The sequence below is a fragment of the Aythya ferina genome (genome assembly GCF_964211825.1).
Source record: "Aythya ferina genome assembly, chromosome: 5".
Lineage (NCBI taxonomy): Eukaryota > Metazoa > Chordata > Aves > Anseriformes > Anatidae > Aythya > Aythya ferina.
This window is the reverse complement of record NC_140301.1, coordinates 33,207,838-33,234,326: the sequence shown is the minus strand read 5'-3', so window position 1 is coordinate 33,234,326 and position 26,489 is coordinate 33,207,838. Positions and strand designations below refer to the sequence as shown.

At 38.7% G+C, this 26,489-nt stretch overlaps 1 protein-coding gene across 9 annotated transcripts in view; it reads left to right on the top strand.

Moving 5' to 3' along the window:
- PHF21A (PHD finger protein 21A) overlaps positions 1 to 24,477 on the top strand; it is a 132,549-nt gene extending 108,072 nt beyond the window's left edge. For 7 of the 9 annotated variants that reach the window (XM_084520811.1, XM_084520815.1, XM_084520812.1 and 4 more), the window contains 12 exons: positions 920 to 1,174; positions 2,946 to 3,032; positions 5,519 to 5,815; positions 7,583 to 7,681; positions 8,817 to 8,868; positions 9,652 to 9,731; positions 10,191 to 10,251; positions 12,690 to 12,853; positions 18,617 to 18,772; positions 20,433 to 20,508; positions 20,841 to 20,944; positions 22,872 to 24,477. In XM_084520811.1, coding sequence (XP_084376937.1) covers positions 920 to 1,174; positions 2,946 to 3,032; positions 5,519 to 5,815; positions 7,583 to 7,681; positions 8,817 to 8,868; positions 9,652 to 9,731; positions 10,191 to 10,251; positions 12,690 to 12,853; positions 18,617 to 18,772; positions 20,433 to 20,508; positions 20,841 to 20,944; positions 22,872 to 23,126 — 1,686 coding nt within the window. In that variant the 3' untranslated portion in view covers positions 23,127 to 24,477. Of the gene's footprint in view, positions 1 to 919; positions 1,175 to 2,945; positions 3,033 to 5,518; positions 5,816 to 7,582; positions 7,682 to 8,816; positions 8,869 to 9,651; positions 9,732 to 10,190; positions 10,252 to 12,600; positions 12,624 to 12,689; positions 12,854 to 18,616; positions 18,773 to 20,432; positions 20,509 to 20,840; positions 20,945 to 22,871 lie in introns of all 9 variants that reach the window. The other 2 variants (XM_084520817.1, XM_084520819.1) reach the window with 1 other exon arrangement.
- Positions 24,478 to 26,489: the final 2,012 nt, after the last annotated feature.

Genomic DNA, 26,489 nt, shown 5'->3' with positions numbered 1-26,489 from the left:
CAGGCATTTCAGATAAAATTCAGACAGAGTTCAGTGATTCAAAACTACTCTCATTAAAACAGGCTAAGGGCAATCACGCAATCACATACATGCACCAAAATCACCCCTGCTCCTGAGAAGTTAAAATTAATTGCCTGCAACTGGACAGGCTTACAGCTAGCTCTTGCAACTCCATGATAGCCCTGGTGATATTCTTAGGAGAGAACACGAAGGGCTAAATTGCTGTATGTATGACTAAAACTGAAATTTGGGATAGCCAGAATCAAAATCCATTTTTGTTCTTTAAGAAACAAATGTATGAATGTTTTTTCCTCTTTCTCTGATCACAATGATCTCTGTAAGTAAAGTTTCCATTTATTTATCAGTATGAAAGTATATTTTATTTATCAGTATGAAAGTAAAAGATCTAAAATATATATATGCCACTACTAATGCTTGGTTGTCATTTTCTTAGGAATTGTTTTTGAATCAATCTGTAATGCTGCAGATGGTTAAAATGTACCCAACAGGTGCCCCAAAAGAGATTTGTGTAGTAACTTGTCACAGCGTCACAGAGTGGTTGAGGTTGGCAGGGACCCCTGGAGATCACGGAGTCCAGCGCCCTGCCAAGCAGCAGCACATTGCTCAGGATTTCATCCAGGGGGGTTTGAATATCTCCAGACAGAGAAGGAGACTCCACAACCTCTCTTGGCTACCTGTTCCAGTGCTCTGCCACCCTAACAGTACAGAAATGTTTTCTGAATTTCTTTCTAGCTATCCAGTTTTCAGAGGCATAAGATAATGTGCCTGTCTGAACAGTAGGTAGGTAGACTCAGTGCTGCCTTTTCTTCTTCTGTCGATTGTTTCCAACTAACCAACCCACATCCTGTCTGATACAAAGCGTCTCTGTCTCTTACAGTGTTTTTTCTGTTTCCTCTAGAAAACTGTAACTACAGCTTCAATGATCACCACTAAGACACTACCTCTCGTCTTGAAAGCAGCAACTGCGACCATGCCTGCCTCCGTTGTGGGTCAGAGACCCACCATTGCCATGGTCACTGCTATCAACAACAATCAGAAAGCGGTCCTCAGCACCGATGCGCAGAATGCACCAGTCAACCTCCAGACAACAAATAAGGTCACTGGGCCGGGAGCTGAGGCAGTCCAAATAGTGGCAAAAAATACAGTCACTTTGGTAAGCATTTCATGGGTTTGCCCTGCAGATACATGTGGTTGGAGTTTACAAGAGGGCTATAGAAAATATTTAAATGAATAGTCTATTTTTTGCGGGAGAAAGAAAAGTAAGTACCTGTTATGAGGCTTCCTTACTTTAACATTGTTAAAATAAAAGTCTAAGAGAAAAGCATTTACCATCTACATGGGTTGTTATTACTGTTTTGATTATAGAATTAAATCAGTGCTGTCATCGCCTCTGTGTAGAGTTTCCCCTGGTTGCAGCTATTAGTCATGGGAAAGTATCAATTGTTTTGCCCCTACCTAGGCTATGTGGCTGTGTTCTGCAAAATTCAGCTAGTTTGATAAAAGTGGTGTCCGAGTTTCTTTGTTTGATCATTTGGGGTCTTCGTCTTATATTTTTTGAGTCAATCTCTCGTGTTCCCTTTCTGTGATAGTCTCTGGTGTTAGACACACCGCTTAACTCTGTTCACTATCCTGTCTTCACTCACCACTTTTTCATACATAGATCCTGTTTCCTTAAGTGTATTTTGGAAAGTGCTTTGATTACATCACACAGTCTTTTCAAGAGTAGTAAAGCTGCTGAACAATCAATCAGCCACCTGAAAATATAAGAAGTAATGTTTTAGAATTGGATTATATAGGCTTCTTGGACTGGAAACCAGCAATTGTATGAGATCATGACAGAGAAATTTTACTTCTGAATTAACGATTGAAATTTCACTAAACATAAATCTTTACTTATGTTAAAAAAAAAAAAAAAACACATTTTAATAATGGAAATGAAAGTAATTTTGCTTCCTAATGAGGCATATGTTTGTAATCAGAACAGACTGAATGGAGTTATTGTGCTATTCCCTTTTCCAGTGTCATCCATTGCCCCACTCTCATCTGGCCTTCATGTTTCTGCTCAGTCTCTTTGCTGAGTAACTTACTTAGACTGCAAGGTGATTCTGACACAATGCTTGTCCATGATTTTTGTTTTGGTAGTACATTTCATCAAAAATCTCAGAATATTTTCCCAAGCATTAATTAATCAGTACAAGAGCTTTTTGAAGTAAATTGCAATCTTATGTGCGTGGACAGAAGTACAGAAAGGTGGAAACTAACATGGACATGGATTTCAGAGCATCTCACTGTGTAGTCACTAGGGCTATTCAGAGATTAATTATGTGGCAGCTCCAATTGATTTCAGGTAGACAGTGAAGTACTTAGGACTCCTTAAAATCAGACCCTAATTGTTTCAATTGGCTTACTTTTGAAAATTTTAAGTTGTGTGTTTACAGTCCTTCATAGTGTCATTAATATTGCTAGAAATAGAAGAGTTTTAACCTCCAGTTCTTTACTATTTTTATGAGATACTCTTTCATTCTTCTGTATATCACTGAATACAATAGGACAATAGTTCATGTAGCTGGACATCAAAGGCTGGTATTATTTTCTGTCTGTTGTAAAGCCAATTATTAACTATTAAAACAAATGGCAGTTTCATTATCTTCAAATGAAATGGTTTTAGATCATATAGCATAGTAGTACAGTTGCTCTAGAAGGAAAGATACCTTCAATTTGTGTTCCAAGGTGTACAGGAACAGGGACGTAAGATTAGTTCTGACTTCAATACATTTATAATGAAGAAGCTGTTACTGTGAAAAAATATTTACAGAGTGGAAAACCAGGAACATCAAGTCTGAAAATACATTCAGGAGTTTGATTTTGGTGAACAACTTCAAAGCTGTTTTCCACTTATTTAGCTGTCTTTTATGTTCTTACAGCAGGTTCAGGCTACACCTCAGCCCATAAAAGTGCCGCAGTTCATCCCTCCTCCCAGACTCACTCCTCGTCCAAATTTTCTTCCACAGGTGAGTGTACAGAGAACAAACAATAGAAGAAAGGCCTTAATTATAGCATAAATAGAAGATATTTTCTATGTACATCATGTTTGTTGGTCTTTATTGGTGACCTGGTGGAGGAGACAATTCATCATCATCAGGTTTGCGGATGATGCCAAATTTGAGGGTGCAGTCCACACACTTGAGGGCAGTGCTGCCGTTCAGAGGGACCCAGACAGGGTAAGGGAGTTAGCCAGCAGGAATCTCCTGAACTTTGTCAAGGAAAAAGGCATAGTCTTGCACCTGAGATGGACTAACCCACTGCATTAGGTACAGGCTGGGGACTGGCAGGCTGGGAAGCAGCACTTTTTAGAAAGGTCTTGTCTGACAGTAGCTAAATGTGAACTAGTAGTGTGCCCTGGCATCAAAGAAGGTTGGCAGCATATTGGACTGTACCAACAGGATCAATGGAAGAGATTAGCCACCTTTTCTCAGCAATCACAAAAATGGATCTGGTGCATGGCATCCAGTTCTGCCCCCCCGGTATAAGGAGGAAGTTGATTGAAATTTGAATTAATTTCAAATTTAGGGGGAGGAGGGCCACTAAGATAGTTGGGGGGGGCGGGTAGAAATACATGACCTACAAGGAGAGGCTGAGAGAGCTGAGCTTGTTCAGTTTATACAACAGATTTTGGGGAACCTAACAGCAGCCTTATTTCCATTACCTACAAAGAAATAAAGAAGATAGAGACATAGGTGCATGGCGCGAGAATTACAGACAAGGATCATAAATTTTAACAGGAAAGGTTTAAACAGGGAATGGAATGGAATGGAATGGAATGGAATGGAATGGAATGGAATGGAATGGAATAGTTCAGTTGAAAGGGACCTTCAAAGATCATACAGTCCAACTGCCTGACCACTTCAGACCTAACCAAAAGTTAAAGCATATTGTCCAACTGACAGACATGGGGTATAAACCACCTCTTTAGGAAGCCTATCCCAGTGTCTGACCACCCTCACAGTAAAGAATTTTTTCCTAATGTCCATTCAAGGAACAGTTTCTCACTGTGATCTCACTTAGGAGTGGAAGAACCTGCCCAGAGATGTTATAGAAGCTCCAAACTAGGAGGTTTCAGAGACTTGTCTTGATGAAGTCCTGACCAGTGTGGTCTCTGCATTTAGTGTTGGCCCTTCTCTAAGCAGGAGATTGGGTTAGAGACATCCTGAGCTTCCTTCTAACCTGCATGGGTCTGTGATTATGAGATTCACATATGATGATCATATATGAAAGTATTTGCTTCATATGATATGAACCCACTGAACTGGTGTTAGCAAAATCAAAGTATTACCCAAGGCCTTAAATTGCTGTTATTGTTTGCCATTCATGAGCAAAAAAGCGAAAACAAGATGTCTTTAGATAGTTCCCAAGTGTTTCTGTATTGCAACAGAAAGTGACCTGTTAGCAGCTGAGCAGTAGAACTTGTTTTTTTACAAGTTTTTCCACGGTTTGGGAAAGAGACTGATTCATTTTAAATAAATAAATAAATAGGTAAATAAATCTTGGAGGAACTATTTAATTACCAAGATATATGTGGCACTGTGGCTAAAATTCTGAATCTTTTACAGAAACAAAAAAAAAAAAAAAAAAAAAAGGAAAAGGAACAGGAACAGGAACAGGAAAGTATGGGCTGATATCTGGTTAAGATTTAGGGACAGTGAGGTCTGTGAGGATTTTTCCTAGTTTTCAATGATAAAATTGTAACGGAATATTAAAGATGGATAGGACAATAGAAATTAAACAATGAAAAAGGCTTTATTTTCAGAGTAATGCATTGTGCTTCTATACTTTGTAATGATATAATAAATAAAAAGTTAACAATGGGCAAGAAATAAGCAAATATTGGTGGTGGAGGACTGAAAAACTTGTGGCCCAAGAAAGAAAAAAGATTAACAACTTCATTTACCTTTACCCTTTATCACTTTCAGTGAGAGATTGATGTATAATCTTGATTTTTGTTTGTTTGTTTGTTTAGCAAGATTGGTTGTGCAGGTGTCTATTTAGATATAGATAGAGATGACAACAGTAACAAGGATTTGCTGAAAATTTGCTGAAGGCTCAGTGTAAAGCCTTGAGACACACTTTTAGCATGAGCGCCTCAGCAGTGCCGGTAAATATTACATGAATATTTGGCTTGCAAAACCAATATGTTGATTTAGACATATATAAGGCACTTGGCAGTACACACGCAGTATATAAATATCTGTGCATCAAAATACCATTTCAAGGACCATGACTTCACATGCAAATGTTATGGCTGCGTCTTAGGAAAGTAGGTTTGAAAACGTGGCTTTTCTCTCTCATAGAATACTTATGATGCTATGCTAAAAATTACATTCTATAAGTAATCAAGCAACCTTGCATGGAATATAAAGACAGAATTGTAAGACTTGGTAAAGAAGTTCTTTTGCAGTACTCATATATGAATCTTTCCATCTTTTTTACTTTTTTGTAGGTTCGACCTAAACCAGTTGCCCAAAATAACATTCCTATTGCCCCAGCACCTCCTCCAATGCTTGCAGCTCCTCAGCTTATTCAGAGGCCTGTGATGTTGACAACAAAGTTCACACCCACCTCTTTACCCAACTCTCAGAACTCCATACATCCAGTTCGTGTAGTTAACGGGCAGACAGCAACCATAGCCAAAACCTTCCCTATGGCACAGCTCACCAGCATCGTGATAGCAGCACCGGGTACCAGGCTCGCTGGACCTCAGACTGTACAGATCAGCAAACCAAACATTGAAAAACAGGTACAGATAAGAAAGTATCTACTAGATAAACATACCGGGTTTATTGCTTTATGGAGCCAGTTCTGGAGAGGATAAGAAATGGAGACATTTTCAGTGGGTACTGGAAATATTCGTGTTCCAACAACAGTACAAATTAAGGAATGACTTTCAGCTCTTGGGGTAGAAATTACCTTTTCTTTAATATGGCTCATTGGAATTTTATTCTCAAACTTCAGGGGTTTTATTCTCCCTGTACTGTCTTAACTTCAGTAGTTTATAAACAAGCAATATTCCAGAGCTGTACTAATTTACTGGATACCAAGTACAAACAGAAGTCCGTGTTCATATCAGGCTTTTAAGAAACACTGTTTTCAGTGGGTTTGTTTTTCAGATAGTGGCTACCAGAAAGGAAAAAAAAAAAAAAGAAAAAAACACAAAATCATAGGAGTATATAATGCAATAAGTACAATAATTTCTTCCTTGATCTTGTAGTCTTGTACACCTGTGATTGGAGACAAAATAGTCTCACTCAGCTTCTGAAGACTGGCAGTTTCCCATGACTAAATTGGATTGAATGGGTGGAAGGGAGACCTTCAGAAACAGAGCATTCTGGATGTTTAGTTTTAAAGTCTCTTTCCAGTAAAGATTTTTGTAAAATAAAATTTTGCTTTAGTGTGGGTTGCAGCTGCAGTCCTTGCCATTCAGTTCAAGTGAAGCAATCTTCTGTTTCACTTTTAACTCCTTAGTATATTACGTTAGTAATATTATAATACTATATAATGTATAATATATTATCTATAACATATAACATATTTTTATATAATTTTTATATAATTGTGAATATATTTATATATATTTCACTTAGAACTCTTTCATAGACTAATGTGCCTTGAAGTTATCGTCCGTATTTGAAGTCACCTATAGAGACTGAAAAACTTGTGCATGAACGTTATGCTCATGTTCAGTTCTCTTTATGAATTCACCTAAGTAGGTTCTTGTGTACATCAGGGCAGTTTTACAAGTTATTTAGCAATGCATGACCTTTTCATATGATTTGAAGTTGTACTTTTACAATACTGTACTTTTGATGCCTGTTCCTTTTGATGTCAGCAATATTAATTTGCTCTTTCAATAATTACTGGAAATTCAAGGAACTGTTGAAAACCATGCAGAAAAATGCTGGTGGCTTAATAACACACGATTATTTTTGTATATATTCCCTATGTGTTAAAGGGGAAAAGTTTGTGTCTCTATAGAGATTATCTTAATTTGTAGAATCAGCAGCTGTGCCATGTGTTGAGGATTGTCATGCAAACTTTTTTGATACCATTGCAAAAGATTCTAACTTCAGAAAAGAAAAAAGTTTCAGAAACATCAGAGATCTTAGGAGTCAGAGAGACAGTGTTTGAGCCATTCATAATTCTTCATGAAGACCAAGGAGCCAGAAGAACAAAATCCATGTACTGTGAGAGTGTTTTTTACCTGGAAGTTTTCTATCCCATTCAGTATAGTGATTTCTGTAATGCAGTTAACTCTTACCATGACTTTTATTGCTTGCATGGCTGCTTGGGTTAATGGAATGGTAGTGAGGCTGCTCCATCCTTTGTTAAAGCAAAACACTAATTAACATTCCTCTCACGTCAGATTCCTCAATTAAGTCTTTGTTAGCATACTGCCTGTTTTAAACTGTTTTTCTCCTGTATCTGCTAAAGTATTTGTTTTGCTTTATCAGTCAAAGTAAAAAAGTCATTCTTATCACTGAATGAAAGAAACACTGTTCCTTTTCAGACTATTAAACCACATGTGGAAGCAGAAGAGAAGCAAACAGAAAGTCGTACAGTTACTCCACCTGCTGCACCGAAGCCAAAACGAGAAGAAAATCCACAGGTATCAGAACACATCCAGAGCTTTCTTTTCAGACAAAAAAGAAGTACTCTGTCCTTCAGAAAACAAATTTTCTCCTCTGTTCCATCAAGACTCCTAAGTTTTTATGTTCCTTACATTCCTGTTGGACAGCAATAGCTGATAGGGCTAAAGAATAAGAAGTCTAAATAGATATAATGCATATGCATTTTCAGTCCTGAGATACATTGGACTTCAGAGCCTTTTGTTAAGCTAGAAGATCATAAGTTCCCTCTGATACTTCCTTCAACCAGGAGGCTTAGATTACAGCGCTGATTTCCATTCCTTTGAGCTTTTAGACTTCTAAACTTCTGAAGTTATTTTTAATGCTGGAGAACTGTCTTTATCTTGCTGTATGAAATACCACTGTTCTGGTGAGCAGGACGGAAAGAGTAACGTATGTTCGCATTCTCCCAGTTCTTATTCCAGTTTACATATAGTTAGTTTTATAGTGACAAAATGGCCAAAACGGGTATTTTTAAAGTCTTTCTGCCATGACAAGCTTTGGAACAGATTACAGCTAAATGTTCTGCTATGTTTGTTTTTTGTAGATGGATTCAAACTGACTACTGTGAGCATTAAATGTTGTCAGTACAAATTCTGATTTTTAGATGTCTTTGCAATTCCTGCATTAAAATTAGAATCCTTTAAGAAAGCCATAGCCCTTATCAAACTGCAAATGTAAGCCAGAGTTGCTCCTTGTAGTCTGCACTAATCATAGAGATAATATGGAGATCGTGTTCTGCAACCAGCAATGTTTTGCTGGCAACTGAATTGTGTTGGCATTTACTAAGAGCCAATCACGTAGTTGTTTCAGTGCTGGATTGGAAGTAAAGAAACTGCTTTCTTGTTACTAGCTCTGCCAACTCTGTGATCATGAGCAACTGGCATTTCCCTACATCTCAGCCTAGTTTCCCATCTAGAAAATGGGACTGGCGTCTATCTTCTGTAAAACAGATTGACATATATGAATGAAAAGTAATTTATAGAAGCAAAGCATTATTAATAACTTCTGTGTTGCTTAGTTACCTGTCAACTGACTTTAAAGGGCCTAAGTAGCTTATCCTAATGATTGGAATTGTTATGATCTCTGTGTTTTTCTCTTTCTTCCTTCTCACAGAAACTTGCCTTCATGGTATCTCTGGGACTAGTTACTCATGACCATCTGGAAGGTAAGAAAAATGTCATAAGTTGGTTCTTGAGCTCTCTGCTTCATGGCCATTCTGAGCTGGAAGTGCAAGTCCAAAATATATCTGTATTAAGTGCATTTGGGGTGTCTGTACTCTTGATCTTAGTCTCTGTTGTGCATCCTTTTTATTCCCCATGTTACATGGACACAAATCAGTTGCTTATGCAGCTGAGATCAGTGGTTGGCAAGAAAGTGTATGTTTTGGTAGTAGGAAAGAAGTTTGTGACAATGTTGCTTTTGGGGCAGTCCTTGTATCTGAAAAGTTATGCCATGGATAATTTTATGGTAACTCACATCTGGATTTCTTATTTATTTCACAATTTCATGGAACTGTAATCTGTAAAGGAAATGAGTTGATAGATAATTGGCTTTCTTAATCCTATGCAGTGAGAAACAGCCTAAATTGCAGCAGCTTGCATATTTCTGTACTGCATTTATTTTTAAGTATTGAAAAGGTTACCAGAGGCTTTTAGTTTTAGCTCTCAATTACACTGACCACCAATTTAAAAAGTCGTAGTCAGGGAGTACTTTTATTTAGACAGAAGATGGTAGTCATTTTGTGAATTAGATGAGCACTTATATTCCATGTTAGATCTTAGTTTTCAAACCTTCAGAAATCAGAAGTGTGACAAAGTTGCCTGTATTGAGTATGAGTGGTGTACTGCAGAAACCTTCACAGCTAAATTCACATGCAAACTGTATTCTGAGAACTTTGTATTATTTCTGAGGCCTGTTGTTTTCTAACCTGAATGCTTTGTTTTACAAGAAATCCAAAGTAAGCGACAAGAGAGGAAAAGAAGAACAACAGCAAATCCAGTATACAGTGGAGCAGTTTTTGAGCCTGAGGTATTGATCTCTTGCCGGGGGAAGCTAGTACTTTCATTCTGAGCTTGTGTGTTTTTCTGCCACATCGCTGCCTACTAAGCTGTCTCAGTTCTAACTAGACAGGGAAGCTATTGTTTATGATTTAAAAGGCCATTGCAATGATATGACCCTCATATTTTTAAAAAGTAAATACATTGGGGTGTTCTTTTAATACTTGCATTCCTTTCTGCCTTCCCCTATGTAAAGCTGACATTAAATGGCAGTGTGTGTTAGTCCTAGCCGTCAGGTCAGCTTGCATATTAGCCTGAAGCAGTCCAGATGTCAGAAGTAGTGTAAAAAAGCTGACCTTTCTGAAGCTATGCTCCAGAAAATAGAAGAGCCAGTCATCTCATGTAGTACTACCATACTATCCATCAAATATTGCATATAGTTGTTGCCAAAAATGTTAGCCAACAAAAATGGTTCTGTTCTCCCCTACAGCGCAAGAAGAGTGCAGTCACGTACCTGAACAGCACAATGCATCCTGGGACACGCAAAAGAGGTGAGAGATACTTAGACTTTTCTTCCTGCTGTGTGCCTCTTTCTCCATCTTGTGTTTGTAGTCCCCTTGTTGATATGAAGAACAAAATAAGGAAGGGCACTGCAGTACTTTATTTGTATAGTGAAGTTCTACGGCAGACACAGATCATGACTTCTAGGGATTAGCACAGCAGGTTTTATTAGGCAGCTCAGTGTTTCATTTCAGTTTCAATCTTGCCCCCCAAAAATAGAGCAAAGTGAAAGGTGAGATGTTTGAACATCATTTAGTGGTATAAAGCTGCTGTCAAGATCCTCTTGTTAATAAGTAAATTGTATCGCTACTATCAAGAAGGTGGTTATGGAAGAAGTGTCTGCCCAGAATAGGAGAGGAAACTTAGTGTGAGAAAAGCTTGTTCCCTACCATGAGCAGAAATATGTCCTTGGAAAGATTTTATCTTGAGAAAGAAAGACTATCTTGCTCATACTGAGCACTTTGCTGCAAGCAGAGTGCCACTTGTCCAAACAGAAGAGATGGTGTTTCATATAGGTATGCAGTATTATTCAGTAGAAATTCTTCTGTAAAACAGGTGAAATTTTAAGGCTTAGGTTATGGTGAATCAGATGAGTCAGAACAGCATAGCAGAGAACTTGATACTGTTTTTTGTGCATGGCATCAACCACACATACATGACAATCTTTCCCTGATTTTTGACACTTTTCTGCAGTTTTTACAGACTTAAGCAATCGAGCATATTTAAAATCCACAGTCTAACCTAGCATCAACCCATTCCAATTCTGTTTTTTTTTTTGTTTGTTTTGTTTTGTTTTTTTGTTCTGTTTTTTGGTTTTGTTTTTTTTTTTGGCTGCAAGGTCATATATCCATTTCACATGTACTCTCCTTGACATACCTTGTCAGTCCAGAAGGCAATGTGGCAAAACTGACACTTCTGCAGTCATACTGATTCTGAATAAAGCACATCAGTCTCTTGCCATCCTCTAATGACATAAAAAAATATATTTATAAATAGTATGATACAGATTTTATAGAGAGAGAGGTTTGCATTTGATCTGTGGATAAGTAAATGTTCCTACTTCTAGTAATGATTTCTTAATTCTGTTTTATAACTCATTGTGAACAATTACTGTGTCAATGAAATAGTTTGCATGCTTTTGTACTTGATATTCTCCTAGCCTATTTATGCATGCTGACTGCTGTTATGCTCTCTCTTTTTTTTTTTTCTCCCACACTGTTGTGAGCCTGCACCTTGTATCAGTACCAAACTAGTAGCATGAATTTTCAGTTGACAAAAGATTTGGATGTATACATTTGTTTTGTGATTTAGTATAGCAATATATTAGGTGAAAAGCTTATGCAAGCAAGTGCCCTTGAGAGCTTTAGTTTAATTCTAGATGGTGCTGAGCATGTCAGAAATTTCAGCCATGGACATCACTATCAGAAATCCGTTTCCAAGGACATACTTAGTTCTGGAACATATCCAGACTTTAAATGCTAGGTTTAGCATGTTAATAGGTATGGACTGACAATCTGTAAACATAAAATCCGGAGAATCATTCCTAGATCCTAGGTCCTTTATGTTTACATATCCATAAATTACCCAGGAGAAGGGAGGCAGAAATGATGGTTACATATTGTTTTTTGCCACCTTCCTTTGCATACGTAATTTTATGAAAATAGTTACAAACACATTTTGCACTTCTGCTAGTCTAAAGGAGCACATAGGAGTTGTGTAGAATCAAATGTATTTGACTGAAAAATGCTAAGAAAGAGCACAGGATTTGGGTGAGGGTTACAGTGGAAGACCAATGATAGATTACAGCTGGTAGTGCTGGGGTTATGAGTCACAAAATAGGACCTGTTCTAGCCTAATTTAAAAGATGTACCAGTAGAGTAGAAAGTGCTGATCTGTGGGTGAGTGGGTTTAAAAAAATGGGAAGAAAAGGAGAGGGTTGGAATGGTGAGTGTTGGCCTGTGATAAAGGACTTAACCTTTGTGTAGATTTATGCTGGCAGTAGAAAGATAGGAATGTGTGGGATAACAGTAGAAGGGATTTAATAGTAGTTATTGTGGCTTCTCTCTAGTTTTGATGCCAACATGCTCTCCCTAAAAACTGAATAGCCTTGTTTCTAGGAATGGAAAGCATTCCCACACTGCTTTTGTGAGAGCGATACTTTGACCCTCGACAGAACTTGTTTCTATTTCCTTCTGAAATACATCTTTTAAATGTTCTTTCCTTGCAAAATTCTACTTAAAGATTTCTTAAAAATGTTTTAATCTTTGCTTCTGTCCTTCCACTTGTAACTTTTATATTAATTTCCTCTCTGTGCTACATCATTTCCTTTTTCATGCTAGCCAATGAGGACCACTGGCCAAAGGTATGTAAGATCATTTTTCCTTTTTTTTTTTTGTTTGTTTGTTTGTTCCCTTTTGTTAATATGTAGGTCGTCCACCTAAATACAACACGGTGCTGGGGTTTGGGGCTTTGACCCCCACATCCCCTCTGTCCAGTTATCCTGACTCCCCTGAAAATGAAAAGACAGAGACCACATTTACTTTTCCCGCAGCTGTTCAGCCTGTGTCCCTGCCTAGCCCCAGCTCCACAGACGTAAGTAACTCTTGGGAAGGGGGTTACTTTTGGAAAGATATGTAGAAACAGTCACAAGGAAAATCATTGCAGATTTTGTTTCTGTAGTCTCACTCATCCTTTGTCCTAGTTCAGTGCAATGAAATGGTCCAGCATCCTTTTAACACCCTTCCTTTTTCCTCCTGCACCTATGTTCTTATCCTGTAGAGATTTTATTTATAACTCCTTCAGTGGATTGAAACACTGGGAGGCACCAGGCATGCTAGATGAGCTCATTTCCTTTGTGCCATGTCTGAGATCTTGTCTGACTGAATTGAATCTGTCATCCATGAAAATGGGGGAAGGGGAGAATGAAAAGTATTACTTACAGACCCTAATAAGAAAAAGTTGTGGTGTTTCTATAATGAGAGAAGGGAAACCTCCCAGATTACTCAGGACAGCCAGGAGCCATGTTCACAGCGTTGCTTATGGTAGTTCTGGTGTACCAGTGTTGCTGAATACATTGCCCCTGTGATCAGATCACTAAATCTGTCTTGAATAAAATTTGCCCATTTTGTTATAATATATAAAGAAATAGGTATGTTTTTTTAAGTTAAAAGATAGGATTTGCCACTCAAAGTACAACTTCTTTTTAAGTTGCTGAGAACTACTGAATTAATTCATTATTACTAGCAAAAACATGAAGAAAAAATTTAAAGGTCATGCATAAACCTCAGAAAAGAAATAGTGAGAAAAGTTGGACTGAGTTTCTGTGTAGGTCTGACAGGACATAACGAAGGAACACTATGGCTTGTCCAAAAGTGTACTGTTACTCTATTCAGTAGGGGCGAAACAATTCATTGCATAAAAATTCTCAGGAGTAAAAAGTAAAAGTGTAAAAGTAAAGTGCTCAGCGCAAAAGTAAAGTGCTTGCCTTTTAGTGACTACTGAGTACAGTTTAAAAATAAAAAGGTGCTTGCTTATTTAGTCATATCATTGCAGACTCCTGCAATCTGAGTAAGTGATCTGTGGGTTTTTTGTTTGTTTGTATGTTTGTTTTTTTTACATATTTTCACATATAATTGAGGCCCAACAACTTGAAGTGGGCTTTGAGGAAGAGCTGGGCAGCTTTATATTTCACCTGTGCAGTTTCACCACTCTAAGTGCACAGACTGAGGGACTATTGGCCACATACAAGAGGGAATAGAAGCCAGCTTGTTGCTTCTGAACTGTATTTGTTCTGTACAGATAACAGGAATAGAAATAGTACAAGTGTGTCTGAGTCACAGAAATAAATAGATGCAGTTCTGATACACAGGGAATATGTATGTGAAATTAGAAGGTGCTCTTTTATGTAGTCACTTTTGAAAGCAGAATAGCACTTGACTATAAAAGCCCTTTGCTGACAGTCAGATGAAAGAGACTGTGGAACAGCCCCTCATAGGGAGGGTGGGGCAGCTCCATCTCTGGGGTCTTCTATAAGTAAGCAGTAAAAATGACAAGTAAACATGCTGAAGAGAACATTTTTGACACTGGCCCCAAGAGAAGGGGTGGATAATGTGGTAGGTCTTTTCCATCTCTGACTTCTGTATGCATACTGCCGGTCTTTTCCCACTATATAAGAGCTCTCGAAACAGTATAATGTGATGTTGTCCTGTTTTCCGAGGTGCCTGGTGACAGCAGGCTAAATCAAGAGTAGAGAATTTTTGAGGCATTCTAATCTAGTTCTCAATGCCGTGAATTTTCTGAAATTTTATAGTATTTGTACTTAGATTATGGATTATTTCAGTATACTTTAATTATGAAAATAGAGGTATTCTAAAGGAGACAGTGGAAGTTTACAAAGAAGGTAGTTAACATTCTCTCTTACCTGAGTGTATTGTAATATAGCACAGTAGCACTCTTTTCCCTTTAGAATAACATATAAGTCCCCTTTAAAATGTTTACAGACAAGTGATTTAGTTTATGCATAAGCATTGGTTTTAACATTTTGTAGGTTTGTTTTTTCAAAGGAATTTTATCCCAAAGTCTTATTCAATATATATTCCCTATCAGGTGAGCTAATTCTTTAGACTTTTCAGAAATATTTGGTATTGAATTCCATGTAAAATAAAATACAAGTAAAAGCAGAAGATATATTTCAACATGACAATCAAAATATAGAAAGGTCTGTTTATTCCAGATAGGATAGAAAATGCTGCCTGTTGTTACAACTCCCAGCCTTTGGGGACCTACAGAATGAAAACATGAGATGTGCATGCCTAAATAAAAGGTTATGTCAAAAGTCCCAGTTAAAACCATTCAGCAGTTTCCCAGACAGATATAGAGGAAAACTGCAATTTTACCTATCTTTAAAACATTTTTGCACTCATTTACTGAGAAGGTCTAATTCATATAGATTTTAGAATGAAAGTTTGATGTTCATTACATAAATAAACTTAACTTTTAGCCAACCTGTAAAAAATAGAAATCAAGCACTCAGCCCAGAAAGGCCTTCTTGCCTTTCTCCTGAATTGTCATTCTCTGAATGACAGAGATGAATTTTAAAGGGACAATAAAGCAGGAACTTGAGATGGGATTGGAGATAAAAGTAGAGGAGTAGAAACTAGGAATAGAGCCTGGGGAAAGGAAGGAAGTAATACTGTAGGCATGGTTGAACAAATCTTTTTTTTTTTTTTTCTGTCTGGCAATTGGCTGTGAAGCATTTGGTTATGGGTGATTCTCCCTCACTCAGTAGCATATTCACCTGGAAGATGGCAATTGCCTTTGACAGTCAATTACTCAGCAGCAAGAATAAAGCAAAACTGTTTTCTGTCTAAAAGTCTCTATTCTAGTGATGGTTCAAGTCTGTGGTCACAAAATGCCTTTTTATTAGTAAATTAATAAATGGTCCAGTTGAGAAGAGCATTAGAGAACATGCAGATTGCAAAGTCAAACCCATAAATGTTAGGAAGTGCCAAGATTATTATTGCTTATGATAACTTAATTCACTTATATCATTCATATATATTACCATCAACTTTATGTATCTGGTCTTGCACAGTTGTTGTCACAGAATATTTAGATTTCCCACGTTATTCCAGTGAAATGTACATATACATATATACATGTATATTACATATTCAGACACATAAACTACATCTGCTTTGGATATGGCACTGTATTGTTCAGTTCTATTCCTAAAGCCAGGCACTATTGCTCTAGCCACTGTATATGAAAATAAACTGTTAGCTGTTCAAAAAGCTTTAATTTGCTTTCTGGTTTTCTTGGTACAGGGGAATTAGAGCAAAAAGTGACCTTAAATCACCTTTTATACTGTCTCTGTCCTGAAATTATTCTTCTGTCTGTCTAGCCTACAACATATGTCCGAGCATTGTCAGTGAGCTCTGCTCTAACATAGGTTGGCTGCATATAATTTTCACAGAGCTGGTCCAGACACTGAGATTAGTGGGGTGCATGTCACATCACATCCAACCCCCTTCATGCATATATTTATTAACTGTCTAGAAAACCTGGGGCATTTCTATGGAATTGAGCATTGGCTGGGATTTGGTATGTCCAGTTATTAATTTTGAGGAAATACCCTGAATTTTGTATTACTGTTTTGACAAACCAAAAATAGGACTATGGATTTTGTGCACGTGTTGCCATCCTGATGTGTTCAGCCATACTGCACGCTGACCAGTTGTATCACTTCTGGATTTACAGTGTTCTGTTGAATTTAGAAGGCTTCAGGTCTAAATTTCTAAATGTCACCACCTCAAGAAGCAACAGTTTGCATCTCTTGTGTAGATCTCTTTCTATGGGATACCAGATATATCAATTTTGGTTTTCAGCGCACCAATAATTGTGCACCTGAGCCAGATACCAAATGCCATTTGTAGTCTGTGGCAACTGAAGGCCACATGTAGTTCTCTAGAATGAGAATTTTCTTGTAAAATGTGAGAATTTTGCTCTTAAAAATTTCATTAGGTTGCAGAGGATTTCACATCTTAGCTTATGTCACGTCTCCTGTCTGCCTTCTTTTCCTTACTTGTACTCACAGAGTGCTTGATGGAGGAAAAGAAGTTCTTCCCAGACTGGTTACACAGATCACTTCACAAGAGGCATGAAGTGTCACTCATTTCATTCTTCTGTTAACACGGAAGAGCTCTGTTGTAAAGCATGAAATAATACTGTAACCCACCTCTCAGTGATCCCCAGAGTTATGGAACCAAACCATGCCGCTGAAAATTCACTAAAGCTTGATCCTTTACAAAACACGGCGTCGGTGCTAACCTTGGGAATAAAGAGAAGAATAGCATTCCCTTCAGAGAAAGGCCTCATCAGCAATAGAGCCGCCAAGTAGAAACCTTAGCAGATTGCCTGTGTCTCATTCTTCTAATATGTTTAATATTTTATCCACAGTAGAGGTTAGCGTCATTTTTCTTGTCTGGCAACTTAATGTGTAAGTGCATGGCCAAGTCCGATATCATTCCAAGATGATGGAACTTACTCACACACTTGAAAAGACTGCACGGGTCAAAATGAAGCACCGCAAGTGCTGATGTTGCATATGTACAGAGGGAGTGTATATGCACAATTTGACTCAACACATGCATCTTAAGATCACGGTCTTGCAGATGTTGTGTGTGAAAATTTGGCTGAAGTCAGTGAGAAGTGCATATTTCTGACTCCAGATGGGGCCTAGAATATGTCAGCTTGCCAGAAAAGGCAACAGGTGGAGAAGGGAGAGGGGTTCAGATGCCCCTTTCCTGCTCTGTGGGTGCTAAGCCATTTTTCTTTCATGCCTCTTCGTTCAAATATCCAAAGAACAAAGGAAAACAAACACCATCACCACCACTACCCCAAGCATGAGATGGGAGTAACAGGAGGAGAGAGAGAGAAGAAAAAGTGACAAAAATTAGACCTATATTTCTGGGGAGTTAAATTTCTTTAGAAAATAAATTTATCTAAAGGTGATAAAGTAGTAATTTGGACTGGATGTTGTTAAGAGACCTTGTCAGTATGTTTTCAACTCTTTCTGGGGGAGAAAAAAACAACAACAACAACAACAACAACAACAAAAAAACCACTTAGAAAGTATCTCTTGCTATTCTTTCATCTTGTCTCTCAGCCTATGTTAGTGATGAAATATAGACCACTGTCTATAGAGAAAGAGAAAATTTTGACTCATAGCTTTTTTGGTGCAACTTGAGGTAACCTGTGCGAGGTAAAAAGAATTATCTCAGAACATATAATTCATTCTGTTCTTTTTCATTTACAAGCAGAGCACCTTTTCCTTCCACTTTCATTTTTAAAGGTGACCTAAATATTTGACAGTGTTCTTTTAAGTCACTCAGCTGGGGTTTCTTACATACTATTACTGGAAAGAGACAGCCTCATCAGCATTCCCAAAGTGAAGTTGTGCTTACATCCAGAAATGAGAAGGGTTAAGGAGAATAGCTCATCATTTTAGGAAAAGAAAAAAAAAAAAAAAAGGCAGGATAAGGGAGGAATCTATAATAAGACAGGCTATGGGGTATCAGTTGTTAAGAGAAGTTTTGGTAATAAGTGTTTGTTGTAACATGTTACCCTGGGAGGACAGAGGGAGCGTTTGGGAAGACTGATGTCAGTGTTTCTGACATCATGCCTGGTTTTCCTGGTTTTCATCTTCTAAAAAGGGCTTGACCATTTGGAACCCCCTTAGAAATAGTTTGTGCTGTAAACTTTGCATTTAACAATGATGTAGATGTCAAAGGTCAAAGTTCACTTTTTGCCTTCTCTCTCTTTCTCTCCCCTCAACCCTTCCCCTCAATTTTATAGGGCGATATCCATGAGGATTTTTGCAGTGTTTGCAGAAAAAGTGGGCAGTTGCTGATGTGTGACACATGTTCACGTGTTTATCACCTGGACTGTCTGGACCCGCCTCTGAAAACCATTCCCAAGGGCATGTGGATCTGTCCCAAATGTCAAGACCAGGTATTGTTTGACAGACAGTGTTATACACAATGCACTGTAAAGATTTTTCCAAGTTAAAGAAAACAATCATATTACTTGGCTTATTTATATCAAGACAGCCTGACACTGAACAAATTTATTTGATCTGCAACAAGGCTTGTGTGAATTTGATTTGATTACATCTGTTGGAATGCGTGCAAGTGCAAAACTGTTAAGTTTTCCTCCCGGACTTGAGGTCTTTATTCGTTACCCTTGTGTTTTTACTCTTTCTGGGCTGAAGCACACAAACTTTTGGGAAAGGTTCTCTACTACTCATAGAAATTTTCCTGTTCATCCCAAGCTCGTTGTTTCTTAAAAAGTTATTAGCATGTTCTTCTGGATAAATAAATAAAACATTTGTAGGAGCCTACCTCAAGAGATAGAGAAAATATAAACCTCTCTTTGGTTATATAAATCAAACACCGGAGAGATTGACTTCAGTGATCTCTTTAATAATGGTGTCCAGAATCTGTGAAATGAGGATGGACAAATAGCTTGTTTCTTCTTTCTTCCAAATCCCTCGTACACAATTAAAGCGAACAGATGATATTTTAATATTTTGTTCATAATTGCATTGAGATTACAAGACAAAGAATTAAACTACTGTATTCATAACCCTTATGTGGAACTCCAGAAGTTGCAAAGGGTTGCTCTTAATCAGCAGGCTGAAGCTGTTAGTGTTCTCTCTGATTTAGCATCTTGCTTAGTCACCCACATGACCTTTGGTTAGCCAGATGGCAAGGTAAGAAAACAGCCTGGCAAATGATGTGCTGTTCAGGAAAATGAAAAAGCAAAACTCAAGTGACTTGGTCAGTAGTTGCAAATGAGGGAGAGTTACCACTTTCCTATTCCTGCTCTTGTGTTCCATCATGTCTCCCTTCTCTTTGTATTTCTGTGATATGTTCCCACAAAATTATGGGGAAAAATGGGAGGTATTTCACTACAAAGTGGCCGAGTCCTCTGTCTTCTGAGACACCCCTTGGATTGACTTGTTAAAAAGACACATTACATTTTTCTTCACAAAATAAAGTTCCTTAGGAAGGAATACGTTAGAAAGGAATATGTAGGTAGGAATATGTTAGGGAGGATCTGAAAGGCATAAATGGGTTTTACCCTTACATGTACATAAAGAGGGTTTGGCAATTATATTAAAATGATTCTTGTGAGAAGGGCAGATAGGACAGTCTCATGTTTTACAAGCCAGGAAGTGTGGTATTTGAATGTATGGTGTGGAGACTGCTCTGTGCCATGAGAACTTTTCTCCCAGAACATCTGAGAACAGCAGTTTGTCTGAACCATGACATAATGTTTGTCTCCTGGCAAGTTTGAGTTCAGATACATTATCTTTTCATTCCTCTTTTAAGTTGTTCAGTTTCATTAGTAGAGTTTATTTGTGGCTATGGAGGGAATTTGAGAAAATGCTGACATTTGTAAGAAACAGGCCTCCTTTGTGGGAGCTACGGTACAGTTGTGAATAATTCCCTCTGTTAAATCTCAGAACAGGTCTGCAAAGCAGACGTGTTAACAGGGCTCAGACTAATGATAGCCATAAAGAAAATCCTCTGTCTTTCCCTCTTTCTCCTTTTTCTTTTCCTAGGAGTAGATTATTTACCATCTAAATCTCTACACACTTTTCTTTCAGATGTTAAAGAAGGAAGAAGCAATCCCGTGGCCAGGAACTTTAGCAATTGTTCATTCATATATTGCATATAAAGCAGGTAGGAAAATGGGGAGCAACACCTTTGCTTCAGTTTTGATACTGGAAAATGTAATTGAGGGAATGGGACAGAATGATACTTCCTTTGGAAAAGGAAATTAAAGGAAAAGGACCTTAATCACTTGTGAAGTGTAAATGGCAGTCTAAATATTTATTAAGCTTTCTGTGATGCTTCTGTGTATAGGTGAAACATTGGGTGTGATTTATTGCAAAAGTTGTTGAATTGATCTTAAACACTGCCTTTAAATGAAATAGTTTATAGCCTCTATCTACAGTTGTAACAGAAACACTTTAAATATTATTTCTTGATGTGATGAATATTCTGTTTTTCAGCAAAAGAAGAGGAAAAACAGAAACTACTTAAATGGAGTTCAGATTTAAAACAGGAAAGAGAACAACTAGAGCAGAAGGTCAAACAGCTCAGCAATTCCATAACGGTGAGTATTGCCCTCCCAAATAACTCTGCACCTGTCTTCTGATGCCAGAATTCAGAGAGAGAACTGTAGAGCCCATGTGCTAGACCTGTCTTTCACTGGTTTTACTGAGAATTAAATGGGCTCTTTCCTATGTTTTTTAGGACTTTGGGGAGCAGGAATGAAATGCAGGCAACATATACTTAGAATGAGTCACTTACACATGATCCATGCTGACCATACACTGTAGACATGCAGTGACCTATAACAGCAGCAGGTGACAAAAATGACCCACAGCATTATTGTCTGTGGGCAGTAGATAAATTCTAATTTTCCAGTAGCTCACTTAAGTTTGAATAGTTGTGTCCCTGTGTGTAGTAAGAGTCTGCATTTTCCAGACATTCCTAGTACAAAAGTGACCGTTTAATTACAACTGGCTCTTGGGCTCCTGACATGTTGGCTTGGCAGTCAGCAGCTGGACTGTGCATGCCTCTGCATATTATTAATTGGACATCATCATACCTCTATCCAGAAGCTGTAGTTTCCACCTTAATTTATCACAGTAATTGGAACATACATATTAATTTGCTCTTTCTTCTCACCTTAATATGCAAATCAGGCTCTTGAGGTGCCAGTGTAAAGTTTGAGGCCCTCACTTAGCATAGGCTGAGTCTGTATCACAGAATGAAAAACACTGAAATCTGTGTGGCAACTCCTGTAAGGCTGGATACGTAAGTACAGATTTGTTTTTTTAAATGCAGATGCGCTGTGTGGTCTCTGTGTCTTTACCTCCTAGGCCAAAAGTAAGCGTCCCATGCTTAAAGACCTCTAAATGCTGATGATACAAGTAAAACAACTGTGAGCAAGTAGGTGGTGAGAGGTGCTGGCTAGCGGATCTGGAGACTGTCATCTTCTGGTTATCAGTAGCTGGGCATAAAGTCAGCAGCACTAGAGCACTAGCACCGTTTCTTAGTGATGTACACAGGCAGGGGCAAGCCTTAATAGGAGGGATTGATACTAGGTAAGGAGAATGGTTTATTTGCTATGATCAAGCCATCGCTTATACTTTCATTGGAACTGTCTAATAAAGGTGGATTAGATCTAAATTTTGTAGAGTTCTTACGATGCCAAGAGCTGTGTGTGAAAGCAGTAACAGTGTCTGGAGATCAGCATGGATAAAAGATTTGAAAAATGTAAGAAGGTTGTCGTCTCCATGTAAGAACCTGAATGTCTATTTATAGACATAAAGTAGCTACCATCTCCTTTTTGAGAGTTTCAGCTATAGATAAAAACAGTTTTTCACTCCTGAAGTATCACTTGTGGGCATTTTTTAAAGTTACCGTACCCTGACTCTTATCTGATGAGCTGGCTATTGCTTCTAAGAGAAATAAGTGGTCGCAAAATAAGATTTTCAAATGAGGAAGGGTTTGTTTTTCAAGTGTCCCTTTATTTATTGAGAGGAGGAAGTGATATTCCTGCTAAAGCATAAGTGAAAGCAAAGGCTGTATCCCATTAGTCGCATGCACACACACTGTCAGCAGTCAGCTGCAGTAGGATGCCTGAGTTTGCACATCTGAGCTAAAGAAATTTCAGCCATGCAATACTACTAGAAAAATAATAAGAACATATACTTGGAAGTTTCCCTTCAAAAGGAACACAAAAGGATGGAGCTGTCTGTGTTGATTTGCCAAGCACCTTGGGATGAAAGGGCCATGCTGGGTGACAGCTACGTACTGACAATTTAATTCCACAGCCTGCAAATATGAATTCTCCTATGATCGCAGCTCTGAGGCTCAGTTTCTTCTAGGCTGAATTATAGGTGACACTGTAGCTGCAGTCTTTTCCGAGTACTTACGTTTAGATCTGCAAACGTTGTATTCCTTCTCTTGCCTTCTTCCATTCATGTGAGGGTAAAGCTTGAACTTACTACTGCTTTTCGGTTTTGCTGCAGAAATGCATGGAAATGAAGAACACCATCCTTGCAAAACAGAAGGAGATGCACAGCTCCTTGGAGAAGGTAAAACAGCTGATCCGCCTCATCCAAGGCATCGACCTTTCAAAACCCATAAACTCTGAGGTCAATTCAGTAGCCATCTCCAATGGCATGGACTCCACTAACAATACTAATGCTGCCACCTCCACCTTAGCCCCCTCCCCTTCCCAGAGCTGCATGGTGAACTGTAACAAGGGCGATGAGACTAAATAACACAGTGAAGTGCAGAAGGAGCCAAGGGAGGTGGCGGCGAGGAGGAGGAGCAAAATAACGAAACTCTAGAAAAGCAAAACCGGATTTCTTCTGGAAAGTGCAGAATTCTTTAGTTCTTTGGTTCCAGAGAGAGCGTGAAGATGCTTGTGCCAGGCGGCACCGGAGTTTGCCAATTGATCCTTCTTATTCTGTGTGTACATGCAAAGTTTGGATCATGTTACATGAATAGTGCCAGCTGGGGGTTCTTTGCCAGCACCATGCCAAGTGAAATAATATATTTACTCTCTCTATATTTTACACCAGTGTGTGCCTGCAGCAGCCTCCACAGCCACTATAGGTTTGTTTTATTTTTGTTTGGGGTGAGGAGCAGGGATGAGGGAGGAGAGCAGGTTTCAAATCCTTATTTGCAGAACAGTTTGTTTAGCTAGGGGAAAACAAAAACAAGTCCAAAGAGCCTGTGGGCTTTTCCTGTTTCTAAACTCTCAGTACTATTAAACCAAAAAAACAGAAATATAAATTATCAAATCCCAGTGCCCAGAAGGGACAAGTCTATCAAATAAGCAGTATTTACTATTGTTTAGACAGGAGATGTACAAAAGGAAAGGAGATGGACTTTTCATTGAGTAACCAGCACATGTACAGGCTGAAGATCTACTGTCCCAACAGCTTTGGGTTAACCCTATTTCTTCACATCATATAAAAGACATGCTTTGCAGAATTGGTTTGGGTCCTCACACTCATCCAGAAAGCCTGTGTTGGGAATGGGAAAATAGAGGGCCAGAATCCAGGGTCAGCTTGGAGCGTTGGACGGAGGTGTCCCAAGAGAAAATGTGCATCGATTACTTGAAAATGAGATTCCAACCCTTTTCTATATTTATAAACAACAAAAGTATCCTGAACAAAGTAGCACATGACCCAGATGTGTGAACTGAACAGAGAAATGTCCTTTTCTTTCACTTCCTTTCTCTTCTTTTGGTAACAAGAACTAAATAAGGAATAGAAAAGCTGTTTTTCAGGCTGACAGTCTAATTAAAGAGGTAGATGGGACCTTGCATGGTATAGATTAGAAGTAATAGTGTCAGTGAGATACAGTGAGTCTTTGTGAGTCCTTGTGTCATCGTTTTGGGCACTGTTTTTTTATGCAAGGGCAAAATCTTTGTATCTGGGGGAAAAAAAAAAAAAAAAACAAACAACTTTTTTAAATTAAAAAGGAAAATAAAAGATATTGAGGTCTTCCTAGTGTTACTTAAAATAAGATCAAGGTAAGAAACATTGTAAAAAAAAATACAAAAGTGCTATTTGTTTCCTAAACAAGTGATTTCTATTAAAAAGGTGTCAGAACTGGAGAAAATGCTGTGTACCTAGAATTTTTTAACACAGACTTTGCTTATTTATGATGACATTCTGCTGTGTTTGTGTTTTAAGATCCAGTGGGACAGCTTCCATAGATTATACCATACATGCTACTGGCTAAACTCTGCTGAGAACCAAATCCTACAGTGTTGGATCTCACCCCGCTTGGAGGATCCGCCAGGCTTGTCTCTGCTGTTACCATATCTCTCCCATTCTTTCATGTGTTTGTAACCCAGAGAAAAGCATTGGCAGTGTGCTTTAATACTTTTGTGATATGGACTGATTAGAGCTTGAGAACGAAGACAGTGAGTTGTTGAACTGGAATCACCTTCTGTTATATCCTCTTATTTAAGACATTCATCTCTTACGTATAATCTTTTCACTCTAGGTAGCAAAACTTGCCTTGTGCTCCTGTTATTGTGGGGTTTATCTCAGTTTAGAATGCTGACTCTGGTCACTTCGGGTTGTGTCCCAGAGCTGCCCAGTTTTACTACAGCACGTAAATGTTTGGGCGAACCCTATTTCCCCTGGAAGCACTGGCAAAACTCCCGTTGCTTTCAGTGGCAGCAGAATTGAGCCTGGACACAGACGACGCAAGGCAGGGTCCCCGGTGTGGTGCCATTGACAGCATGTGTTGGGTGGCGAGGCAGACTTGCTCAGCTGCTTTTCTTAGTGGACCAGAGAAGGCTTTGCATTTCAAGGATGCATTTCTGTGCAACTAGTATCAAATACTCCAAACACTACATAGCCTGAGAGAGTCCCTCTGCTGCTGCAGCCAAGTACGCTTCTGCAGGATTCTTGGCACTGTCCTCTTCCCTTTCCTTTGCGTTGCCCTTCTGACCTTTAAGGATTTTTCTTCCTTCTATAGGAGGGTGCACTATTTTCAGCTCTGAGCTCAGAACTGATATCCTGAGTTCTCACATTTGTCCGTGGCTTGGGAAAGCGACTCTTACGTGCACTTCCCAGCTAAACTAGTGATAACCTCGACTCTCAGTTTTGATGTTTGAATTCTGTTCTGGAACCAGCAGAGCTGCAAGGATCAAACTGATCAAAGTAAAAATGTCCCTGCATCAACCCAGTTACCACTGGAAGTCATTACGACAGGGCAGCGACCCGTAGCATTCAAACAAAGGACTATATGTTTGAAGGGACGAGGAGAGAAAACAAAGTGGTTATGAGCCTTCTTTCTCTACAATATGAGCCAGCAGTTAGTGGCCAGGTACTCAGGAGAAGTGTCCTTTTTGGCCAGGTTGTTGTTCTCTAGTTGATCACTTGGGTAACTCTTACATCTTCTTCTGAAGCATGAAGTACATTCCCAGTAAGAGACAGTATCTTTATGGTTCTCATGTTCTTCTCTCTAATCTCTCTAATGTTATTTTCTGGGTTCTCTTGGAAGCACTGCACTATCTGGGGGTAGCAAACTCTGCCTGAAGGCTTGAGGGTCCTTCTGTTTCTTTGCCAGTTCGAGAAGGGATGGGAGTGAAATACACCAGTAGCTGCATTTACATTTGGGCACAGTTTCCCAGCCAGGAGCTGTTAAAACAGCTATTACTGCTTTTCCAAGGCATCTGGTTGTCTCTTGAATCAGAGTACAGACTTTTACATCTCTCTTTTCTTACAGCTTTGTTCCAGGCTGTCAAAGGACACCTTTCGTTAATCATTACCTAGCAGAGAAATGACCTTAACTTAGACTTTTTAATGCTGCTGGGTAGTTTTCTTGCTCCCTGATCCTGCTTGGACGCTCTCCCTACTGGCTCTGCAGCATTATCAGTCAATAGGCAGAGAGCATTCCCAGGGCTGTGTTGACACTGGCAGTGATGCTGCTACACAGACACAAGTAAACTGGAGCCATTTCTGCCCAATTAGCAACAATAGGGTGGAAGAGGGATTGACATTTGCTAAAGACAGAGGAAAATGTGCTTTTTTTTCTACCTGCCCTGAGAGGTTTCAATGAAGAAGTGAGAAATTTAAACTCTGACAACTTTTAAGCTCAAGCTTGCCTTCTGGATT